At 40.1% G+C, this 12,093-nt stretch overlaps 1 protein-coding gene across 3 annotated transcripts in view; it reads right to left on the reverse strand.

Moving 5' to 3' along the window:
* Positions 1-1,305: 1,305 nt before the first annotated feature.
* Positions 1,306-12,093, reverse strand: part of LOC105481290 (EPH receptor A4) — a 154,486-nt gene continuing 143,698 nt past the window's right edge. The window contains exons 16-19 of one of the 3 annotated variants that reach the window (XM_011740799.2): positions 11,332-11,525; positions 7,823-8,007; positions 6,584-7,519; positions 1,306-1,862 (exon numbers count right to left, since the gene is read on the reverse strand). In XM_011740799.2, the coding sequence (XP_011739101.2) occupies positions 7,848-8,007; positions 11,332-11,525 (354 nt within the window). In that variant the 3' untranslated portion in view covers positions 1,306-1,862; positions 6,584-7,519; positions 7,823-7,847. Of the gene's footprint in view, positions 1,863-3,045; positions 3,201-6,583; positions 7,520-7,822; positions 8,008-11,331; positions 11,526-12,093 lie in introns of those variants that run through there. The other 2 variants (XM_011740798.3, XM_024792698.2) reach the window with 2 other exon arrangements.

Here is a 12,093-nt window from a genome sequence, read left to right on the forward strand (position 1 = left end):
CAAGGTGAAGCTACTTGATTTGGTGCAGTGGGGTAGTTTCCCGCTGCTCTAGAGATCGGCACATGAGTTAGCATTAGAGCTCACTCAGCCAGGGCTTGCTCACGGCTAGACCCAGACCCTGAAGTTGGCCTCCTACCTTTACCTCTGGAAAAGATGATCTGTTCAGAGATTCAACCTCATTTCTTTATACATATGTTTCAGGCATCAATGCATAGGCACATCCCTTAAAAAACATATTAAGGTCCCCACAAAGGGGTGAATTAACTTTGTCACTCTGGCATAGAATACAATGCCACACACCCTGTCAGAATGTAATAAATATTTATTGATGATTTTCTCTACTTATTCAACAATAAATGGTTCAGAATCTACTTTTTTTTCCTCATTTTTCCCTGATTTGATGTTATAGCTTATATAAATGGCCACAGTTTCTGCAACCATAGCTTAGGATAAGCAAGGCAGCCACTCAGATTATGAAAAATGGCAGTAAGTTGGCTGGAGTTTGGTATACATGATCTTATATCAATACTGAATCTTCACACTCCGGAGCTCTGATCCTAGAAGGCTGATGCTCTTGTGAGGGCAATAGGAGTTAGCTGCGTATTAATTACTGTAGAACTTTCCTGGTGATTAGGGAATCTGAAATTGCCTGAGGCCATTTCATCCCAACGACCTTAACCTCAGGAGTCACTGGCATGCATTTTTCTGTGATATTGGGAGACAAAGTATTAATCCAGGACACACCATCTCAAAGCTGACACACATATCTACGTTCATCTCCAAAAGTATATGAATTGCATATATTTGTTCGCATTCAACAAGTCCATTTATGCAGGAAAACAAAGGCTACTTGTACTCCATTTGGGGTTACCAAACACATTCCATCTCCTTCTCTCTCTCCGTCGAGGAACTGATGATTCAGATGAGTTCAATCAGAATGTGTAATTTTGACGATGGGTTGTCACCTGAATGGATTTATATTTTCAATGACTTCACCATTAAGGTGAAAATGCCTCTGTCCAAAGCTGTAGAATTCTTATTAAGGTTAGTGTGACGGCTACAAAATACACGTATAGATCCAGGATGCTGAACATCTCTGGGTTGTCTTTCCAAGGGGACGGTCTCCAGGTCCACTGCATCATGTGGTTCTTCATCTTGAAACCGGTGGAAAACTAGAACTCTCCAGGTGTAGCATTCCACAACATTCACGGGTAGTCCTAAGCATGAGGCTACACACATCCACACATCCACACACAGACACGCACGCATACACACACACTCACACCTATGTACACACATCAAAAGAGATAGTCAGCTCATATTTAGTCTAAGAAAAAAAATATATTTATATCACTGCAACGGCACACCCTGGGTAAAATGTTACTTCCGCAATGCATATCATAGGCAGCTCATGGAACTGGCTTTGTTTTGTGTAGTTGCACCTGACCTGGTGTCCATAGTAAGACCTGTAGCATTTGGTCACTTGCTGCCACACCAATGCAGCAGTGACATACAGGAATGAAATATGGAAATACATATAAATAAAACCGCAAAGAGTCCGGGGGCAAGGGCTCTGCAGAGCTGGTGCTGTGAGACAGTGCATTCCTCAGTGCAACTGGAGAACAGATGCTGAATCTGAAGTGTTTGCTGTTTCTTTCACTGGGAAAGGGGATTTGAAAGTCACACATTTATTCTTTTTCAGGTATAGGTGTTGTTTCGTCAGTGTCTTTGCCCCAGAACTGGCGTAACTGAAGTAGAAGAAACACATTTAGACGGAACTGAGAAGGGCGTGTTCTGTTTTCTTCCATGGGTTTTGTAATCAACAGGAAGGGCTGTGAGGCCAAGATAGCAGAATCTACTCCCTGTAGATAAAAGAGCAAGACTTTAGACAAAACGTCAACCAACACTGTGAGCCAATTGTCAACCACTATTGTAAGAAGGAATATATAGGTTCACAGAAGTTGGTATTCTTCAGTAAAAGCAGTTCAGTGGGGAGATCACGAACTATACTTTCCTTTTCTGAAAAATAGCAATTAGAAAAACAAAAAGAATGTTTACTAACAGCTTAATTACAACTCTGAGATAGGCACTATTCTTACCTCCAGTATAGGGATGAGGAAATTGAGCATAAGGAGGCTGAGTACCCTGCCTAATGCCATACCCTCTGGAGTGGCAAGGCTGGGATTAGACCCCACAAAGTTCTAGTCGATATTTATGCTTTAACCACTGTTGAACGGCCTGTCTATGAAATGAAAATCCTGACTTGTTTCAGTTCACAATCTACCCATAGTCAACAATAATGATTGAAAAATGCAAACTAAGAAGTGAAAAAAAGTGGTTATTTTTCTTAACAAGAGAGTAACTCCTGATAAACTGAAGTATCTAACGCAGCGAAAGAGCTGTACTCTCTACATGTAAGCAGGCGGGAGAGAGGGAACACGGGACACAGGGAGAGACTTGCTCTGTCAATGACACAGGTCTTCTAGGCTCAAGCCTCCTTCCGCATACCAAGAACTAATCCGCCTCAGGCTGGAATTCTAGACATCAGCCTGGAATCGAACAAGGTTGGCACACAGCAATGGAATCATCGTGGCTCCTCATTGTCCATATATTTGTCAAATAATCAACTCAAACCAAAGGAAGTTCCCTTCTTTCATTTGTAACAACCAACTATCCAGATTACTTATTGAACTATACCTCCCACCACAGTGACCATGTTTAGCAGCTGGTGGCCCCAATCAAAGGGCAGTAATTTAGACCAAAATGCACTTTTATAGATTATTTTGCCTATTTTATCAAATCACTTGTTTGTTTTGCATATGTGTACATTTATCATGTAGAGAATAACATTTTTTTTTTGTGGTAAATGACCATATTTAAAATTGTAGAAAACACTTTAGTCTATTTAAAGAGAGAGAAATAGTTTTCTGGCCAGGTGTTGTAGCTCATACCTGTAATTCCAGCACTTTGGGAGCCCAAGGAGGGAGGACTGCTTGAGTCCAAGAGTTCGAGACCAGCCTGGGCAAAAGAGCAAGATCTCATCTTTACCAAAAAAAAAAAATTGAGCCAGACATGGTTGTGCACACCTGTGGTCCCAGCTACTCAGGAGGCTGAGGTGGGAGGATTGCTTTGGCTTGGAAGACACAGGCTGCGGGTGCCATGATTGCACCACTGCACTCCAGTGGCGACTGAGTGAGACCCTGTCTCAAGAAAGAAAGAAAGAAAGAAAGAAAGAAAGGAGGGAGGGAGGGAGGGAGGGAGGGAGGGAGGGAAGGAAGGAAGGAAGGAAGGAAGGAAGGAAGGAAGGAAGGAAGGAAGGAAGGAAGGAAGGAAGGAAGGAAGGAAAGGAAGGAAGGAAGGAAGGAAAGGAAGGAAAGGAAGGAAAGAAGGAAGGAAGGAAAGAAGGAAGGAAGGAAGGAAGGAAGGAAGGAAGGAAGGAAGGAAGGAAAGTTTGCTCATAAGTTATCCAGAAACAAATTTTATTTAAGCAATTTAAAATTATAAATGTGGGTTAGGGTATTACTACCCACACCTTGAAGAAGACATTTGTTAGCCACTAAGGCTGTTCATTTTGACAATTATGTAAAAATGACAGAAAAGTCATCAAATCTACTTTCTAACTATTTCCTCTCTGGAAATCAGTCAAGTCCATCAAATGTAGTTTTTGAAACCTGAATGTGCAGGAATTTCATCAGGTAGGCAGGTATTTGAAGTATGAAGAGAACATGAATATGATCTTAAAACTCTAGAGTGTATTCCACATCCTATGGACACACAAGGTTGGTGATGGTTTCTTTTGCTACTAGAAATTCTTAGAGGAGAAAGAATGGTCTCATAAACATGTGTTGCCTTTCAGTCTGCCAATTCCTTCTCCACTTAACATCTGGATATCAACAGATATTACTTAAACACATTTGTAATATTAAGTGGACAATTTGGGGACTTGTGTGTATGCAAAAATGATTGGACATTTGAAGTGAGACGTACGGGAATGTGAAGACTTGTATCTACTTAATGCCAGGATAAGAGTTGAGTGAAATGAGCCTTCTCCTCACCATTGAATTCAGGCAACTCCTTTAACATGGGAAATTTCTTAAACAGAGACCAGACAAAGCATGTGGTCTACGTAGGGTCATGAGTTAAAGATAATTCATTGTGACTAAATAAACAAAGGCTTGTTCCTTTGAGTCAGTCGTGACGACATCCAAATGTCTTTACCATCCAGTTCTTTTCATTGCAACAGAATTTTACTTGTGTGTATCACTGTCTTTCCCATTACAACACAATACTTTTATAAATGTCAAGGCTAAATAATGCCTGTTTATCCTGCCAGCATAACTTGAAAGGTCTACCACCATTGTATAAATATGTATTTACCTTCAAACTCTCATAAATCCATTTAAGTGAAGAAGCTTCACTGCATGACCCCCCCTACCACTGAACTTCATTTCACCCCACTCTGGCATGTTGTAATAAAACAATTGGGGTCACAAGTGAAAGACAGATGAATAATACTTGGACAATGTTGGAGGAAGAAGTGCACCTTTCTTCTGTGGAACTCACCGCGTTTCACTTAAGAATATTTCATACACACTTGCAACACCACCATGCATTAGGAAAGGTGTTATTATTAAGGTATCATTATCTCTCTAATTTCCAGGTGGAGGAACGGAGTTATAAAGAAAAGTGGAGCGAATTTCCCAGTGTCAACATTTCAGTTGGCTTCAGAATCCATAGCTGTCCGGATGCCAGAGTCTGGCTCTGCGCCCTGGGAAACAATGCATCATTCCTATTGTTCTCACATTTCTCTTCTAAAACTTCATGGAGGCAGTGGAGAGAGTTAACACTTTTACTGTTGCTGGATATTATTTAAGGCACTTGGAAAGTCCTTTTCTGGCCTTTGCATTGGCCTTGACTCTAATATATGCATATGTTGAAATTTTTAAGATTCAGAAGGCGACCTTTGAATAAAATAAGATTTCATACTTCACCTCTCTTTTGATCCTTCCCTGATTACTTCATTTACAGAAATACCTGCTGAGCAGGAACAAAACACCACCAGCATAGTATATAATGTTAATTTGTTAGGCTATTTCAGAATGGACTTGTTCTCTTTTGAAATGGTCTGCTTTTAATATGTTCAGTGTTTAGAAAACACCTTGTCTTAAGTTGTTGACTTTAAGAAAAAAAAAAAAAAACTTTTAATTATTCCATGTATGCAAGGTAACATTCTATTGTAGTTAAAATATAATGCCAGCTGGGCGCAGTGGCTGATGCTCTGGGAGGCCCAGGCAGGTGGACCGTCTGAGGTCAAGAGTTCGAGACCAGCTGGGTCAATGTGGTGAAACCCTGTTTCTACCAAAAATACAAAAATTAGCCAGGCGTGGGTGGTGGGTGCCTGTAATCCCAGCTACTCAGGAGGCTGAGGCAGAATTGTTTGAACCCAGGAGGCCAACGTTGCAGTGAGCCAAGACTGCCCCACCGCACTCCAGCCTGGGCAACAGAGTGAGACTCTGTCTTAAATAATAATAGTAATAATTATTATTATTTTTTTACCAACCAAGCAAAAAAAAAAAAGTCCTATATTTTTCAGCTTTTAACACGAATATCCAGAACTCCTAGACTTTTGCAAAAGTGGTGATAAAACAAAAATTGTTGGAGTAGTTTTAAAAACAAATTTCACATTCCTTCTGAACAGAAAAGCTTTTACAACTCATGTTGCAAAAAAGGTTTTTACTAAACTGTCATGATTTGACAGCATCAAATTTAACATTCCTTGCTCTATAAGAAATAGCTTTCAGGATACAACCAAGGGGAAAAAAAGGTCGTTAAAATCAGCAACTCTTGTTTAAAAGTGATAAAAATGAAATAACTCAAAAAACAAAAAAAAGAAAAGTTAAAATGTGTCCAGTCCAAAGTTATGTCCTTTGCTTCTAGGAATGAACAAACTCAATGCCGGGATGTAAAAATAGAAGCATTGCAAGCTAATAGGTTCATGATGTGCAGTGCATTTTTCAGTAGGTCAACTTTCTGATCATGAGGAAGCCAAGGCGAGTTCCAAGTCTTACCACTGGCATCTTGGTAAATCCTCTTTGGCCCTGTTTGGGGACAGAGTTTCCTGGAGCAGGAGAGAAAATGAGGCTAATGGAAAAGTCTCCCCAGTACTTCTCCACTGAGGTAAACTCTCCAAAGGAGAGAGGAAGACTCCTGTATTTGCTGCCTGGTGCCCAGAAGATACTCAATAAATATGTGTGCCATGAATGAATGGCACCAAAGGACAGGAGGAGCCCTTCGTGATGGAAAGCACACAGCCAACAGCCAGCGAGTGTCTAGGACCATCCCTCAGAGCCTGACCTCATCTGGTTCATATGTCACTTCTCCCCAGAAGAATAGCAGGGAAACCACACTGTGTTTGGTCTCCTCTTTCACTGTCATAAAAGGACTGAAATCCCAAAAAACATCGACACAACCTGAGAGACGTGAGAGAGTATTTTTCTGTTTTCAGTATTTCAAATGAGATCCAGTTTAAAACACGAAAGAAGTTTTCACTGGAGAAAAATTCATTCTCGGTTTTTGGACTTACCTTGCAGATCTGGGGTCCCTCCTTTAAAGGAGCGAAGTGTGAACGTTCTCTATTCCAGATTGTCACAGCCCACTATCCATAAGATAGGACAAGTTTGTAGAGTCCTAAAATAAGACTTTATATGGCACAGCCTCAGGCCCAAAGAAACAGACCTCATTTGTCCAGTTAGGGATTATGGGGCTTGGTTTTTTGTATATATATATATATATATTTTTTTTTAAATCCACTTTCCCTTTCTTTCCAGCCCCCTGCGTCATAGGAATTCACCAGGTGGCTTGAGCACTGAAGAGGCAACACTAATGAGCCACGTCGCTTTCTCCTAGGATGTTTTTTCCCCCATGGTATGAACCAAGCCCTAAAAGCCACAGCTGAGTCCTTAAAACATGTTCCTGGGCATGGTCTTCATTCCAGTGAAAGAGAGATGACTGTAATTTATGCCACAAACAAAATACAATGGTTGTAATTCCACATGGAGAGAGAATCAAGGATGTCTCAGAAGCTCAGTGTCCGGCAGCAGATACAGCATCAAAACTCGGAGGCAGTGTTCTATTTCTATAGGTACATGTATTTTACAGACTGGTGATGAACAGAAAAGTACTTCTGAGAAACGATTTGTTCCAGGTCTAATTCAGATGACCGGCAGTCATTTCTGTAAGCCCCACAGGTTCAGCAATCTGTACACCAAGCAACGCTGCAGACATTTTTTTAAATTTCTTTAATTTCAGAGGGCGAAGACGAAGTAAAAAAAGTGCAGTTCTTCAATTAAAGTGCATGGATGAGGTAAACTAATTTCAAGAGTTTTGAGTTTATTCAGTACTGGCTCAGACAGGAACCATTCTGCCGTGCATCTGCTGCATTTGGGTTCGCATTGCCTGGACGCTGCTCAAAATCTTATTCTGGTGCGTGATGGCTGTGATACCAATTCTTGCCAGGTCCCTGTACATAGGGCGACAAAAGAGGGACAGAAAAAGTCATGGGGGCTGACAGTCTCTTTTCTAGGGCTTCATGCAGACACACATTTGAATCAGCCACAATTAATACAGCACGACAAGGCAGGTGTATTAAAAAGTTTCATTAAGCAATTTAATGCAACAATGTAGCTACTTTATAGAGGCTGTGTAAAATTACTCAATCAAAACGAGAGGCATTCCAGTTTGTTTTTGCTTTTTTTGTAAATGAGTAGGATGATTATGCAGCTCAAAGCAAAAAAAAAGAAAATACTATTAAATCTAGATTTACCCTTTCGTGTTACATCGTTGAGTACTTACTCCTGGTTCACGTGCACCACAGCCTCTAGTGTGGTATAACCGGCAGCTGTGAAGTTATCCTTATACCGGTCCATTTTAATGGCCTGGAGCCAATCGCCCACTGATACCACAGCAGAGAATTCAGGGGAGCTTGGATCCAACAAGGCAGTGTTAGGTCTAGAAACAGAACAAGAAAATATAAGCAGAATGGAGCTACCAGAGAGACAAGAAGACTGAAATCTGATTGCCTCAAATTAGGCAAGGAGAACCAAAAAGCTAAGAGAAGGTTTTAAATGGAACAACTGTTGTTAAATGTAACCATGCGATATTTTGCTCTTAATTTCACAAAGCTGCTAAAGCATATATCAATCATCCTATTTGTTCTTAATTCTATTTCCTGCGCTTGTTTTATGTGGCCCTCTGAGGGCATTCATGCTCATAGCAGGTCTTTTAACACCCAAGCCTGGGGTGAAGACTGGGAGAGCCCTCATGGCTGAAACCTGTTCAGTCTTTGCAGAAAGAGTCCAATCCCTGCCAGCACTGAATATTACAGACTTTCGTTCAGCAACTATGGAAACCCTAGTGAAGTATGAGTAAGGAAAACTGCGAGCTTGCAAGCTGCCAGACTGGATGGAAGCAGAGAAAACAGCAAGAATTCAAGTCCAGCATGCTTCCAGCCAGGTCTGCAGGCAGACTTGGGGCATTCAAACAAACTTGGGACAGCAGGGAGTTAATCCCCTCTTTAATCAACCCATGCCTGACCAGCACGAGTGCCAAGGCTGGCAGAAGAATGGCCACTTTGATCACTGTTTGGATTGCGGAATGTGCTTCTCGTATTCCCTTGCTGGGGTTCCTGAATAATGATTTCAACAAATTCAAAGCACTTCTTATTAACTTATTTATTAGTTTACTCATTTCTTAGGCCAGGTGTTTTCTATTAGGTCACTGTCATAAGCAATTACAGGTAGGAATTCTACCTTTCCTAATGATATTGACACATAAAAAATCATTTACTAATAAAAACTATTAAGAGAATTATAGTTAGCCATCCTCATCATCCAATTGCTTAATAATCAGAGTAGGGCTTCATGGGGGCATTTTATACTACCTTTATTATAATAACCTGTAGAAAAATACTGCTACTTGTTAAGTCATAGTTTTTGAACTTGTTTTCCCTAAAAATTACAGAATGTGTTTGATCTTAACACTTTGACCTGATTTTCAATGTGATACTATATTTAAGTACAAACATTTAAATCAGAATTATATCATTACTACTAAATTTTCAACCAAAAAACCCTTTCCTTGTAAAAACAAAATTAAGTCAATATAATGCTTTAATTTTCTACATAGCAGAATTAATCCAATTCGATTTTTTACATTTTAATTTTCATCTAAATCGACTTGATTTGTATTTTTTATATAAATATTTTAACAAAGACATGTTTTTTATCAATCAGTTTCATGTCCAAATAATACCTTGCCATTGTAATCTTTCTTTTGTGTCCATTATTTCAATATGAATTTGATTTTCTAAGTACAATTCTGTAAATGTTTATAGCAAAAAGAATCAAAATGTAATTATTCTTTCAATTTTGAGTCAATAACAAATGTTACCACATAGAATTTTGGACATTTAATTGAGTGTCACTATAAAGCAATAATATTTGTTATTAGACAAAAGCCAATAGTTTGCATTTACTTCTGACTTTAAGTCAAAAGCGTTAATGAGGAAGATGTAGGCTCTGAGCAGTGACAAGGTCAAAGCGACCTTACAATGAAAATATCTTCACTCAATGTCAATAATTTTAAGGGTTGTTCTGAAGCTTGTTCTGGAAGCCTTTGTGCTCTTGGTGGCACACCATGACATTAGCCTAATTTTGTGCTGAGTCACATACCATGTTATACTACGTCTCATTATAGGTAAGCCATAATAAGCTTCAAAGCTATTTAAGTACCATCAGCGAAAAGAATTTAGAACTGATAATAGTGTATCTAATACCTCAACTTGTTTTGTACCTTGGGGCAAAGCAGATGCTATGTGGTAAGAGTGGTTGAATGACTTATGCTAACAGAAGAAGTACCAAACACCATAAAACTGGCCTTGAATGGACCCTCAGAAAAAATACATGGGCTCTGGTGCTGAAGATCTAAAAGGTGGAAGAGAAGTCAGCTGGATCTGGAAAGGAGGCCTTATAGTCATCTATTTCACCCTCTTGGAGAACAGAAGAACAAGAAATAGCCTCACAATAGTAGGAGACTTTTTTTATTTTTTAGTTCACATAGTGACCAAGTGGCAGAGGTGAAATGTTAATTCAATCCTTTTCAGTTTTCTCTGAAAAGAGCTAGACCATTGAGGATTTTGTGTAGTGGCTAATGACAGGGATTTGAAAACCTGGAGGAGAATATCGGGTATCTCTACTATCTATTCCACAGTTCTCTCTTTTTTTTTTTTTTTTTTTCACGTAATGTGTACTCCTTCTCTTCTAGGATCTTTAGTCTAAGTTTTCAGGAGAAAGATGAGAGGAGAACACCACAGGGCCTGCAAAGATTGGAAGGGCTTAAATACTGTGGGAGAAAATGTCCTATTTTTAATACAGGATCATGATGAAACAGAAGCCTGTGAGGAGCCCAGATTTGGAGATGAGTGAGTGTCTCACCTCTTGCAGGCCTGAGTCACCTGGTCTATTATGCCTGTATTCTAAAATTATTTAACTGATAAAGATGGTCGACACCCTTTCAGAAGAGACTACTGATATGTAGATATCCCGAATCTTATACCAGTAAAGTTCATTCTCCATATAGAAAGTCCTCACTGAACTTGTAGGACTTACAGTATCCTTATGTTCTCTACAGACTGATATGCTTCTTCATTTTGCTCATTCCAAGAAGATAAGTACCTCTTTTAGGTGGTCCAATCATTTTGGTCTTTAAAATCATTCCCAAACATTCATCTGCATGCTTTGTAACTCAATCATTTCCTATCTTGGCCCTGTTTCCTCCTACTGTGAAAGACTCAGAAAAGGGAAACCAGAAGAACTGAAAATTAATGAATCTCTTTCTTACAATTAACACTTTATAAGTCAACTTAAAATTGCTGTGCTTAGAGACCTGTCTTCTAATCTTTATTTCTTACTATTCCAATGTTTCTGCCCCATTTCAAAATATAGCTGATCTGAACATCTTCTAAAAGTACATTTCATCCCTCTTCCTAAATTTCAGGTCTGGCATCCTAAAATAGGCACTTCAGTTATTTCTTTGCTATTATTACTTTTTAAAGCTTTTTCCTTATAACTATTTGATGCCTGACAGGTATTAAGTTATTCAAAATGCTGAACAGAACTACCTTAAATACTGTACTAATTGAGAAAGAAGCCACCCAGTTTGCAGACAGCCGTGAACTGGCCTCTGATGAAAAGGCAGGAATTTAAGTGAGTCACCACTTGCCTGCCTCCTCTAACGTGTTCTTTCATACATCACTATTAAGTAAGCATGGCTGACCTGGAGCTCTCCGTCCCTGTCCTCTTCAAGCTGTTGGGGTTGCGGATGAGTTTGTCCAACATGTTGACAATCTGCCCAAATTTAGGCCTGTCGCTTCTCTCCTTCTGCCAGCAGTCTAGCATCAGCTGGTGGAGTGCAATGGGGCAGTCCATTGGAGGGGGTAACCGATAGCCTTCCTCAATGGCTTTAATCACCTATGGAAGACAACAGGATCGTACGTTAAGCTGCCAGGCAAAGCTGCTATTCAAGGTTCACCCTTCTGACTGGCATGTTTCTTGTGCATGAAGCTGCCAGCAAGCTGGAGCCTGGGAACAGCTCCAACTCCTTCACATGAGCCAAAGCTAGACCTGAGTATCACTGGCAACAGGAGAGGGAAGCCAGCTGTTGCTATGAAATGTACTCTAAAGGGAAGACGCATCAATCACCAATGTTCCCAAGTGGCTAGAGCCCAATCAGATCTGCAATGTGGTGTCAGTTTTGGTGATGGCCCTCAGAGATCACATGGCCCTGCCCCCTGCCTCCAGTCCCCTGCCCCACTCCATTCTGCTCTTCAACATTAGCACACCTAAACACTCTTAGCAAAAGAGACTCTGACATAGTGCTAAAGACCTCCCTTGGGAAGCAATTAATAGCTGTCTCCAAAATGGAATTTTCTTTGCATCCTTTTAAGCCCCCATCCTCTTACATAGACAGTAGTGGGTCAACACCAGAGTCCAAGTCCAGATGCCCAGCTATTTTTTCTTTTGGATTATTTTACCCCTA

The sequence above is a fragment of the Macaca nemestrina genome, chromosome 11 (assembly GCF_043159975.1).
Source record: "Macaca nemestrina isolate mMacNem1 chromosome 11, mMacNem.hap1, whole genome shotgun sequence".
NCBI lineage: Eukaryota > Metazoa > Chordata > Mammalia > Primates > Cercopithecidae > Macaca > Macaca nemestrina.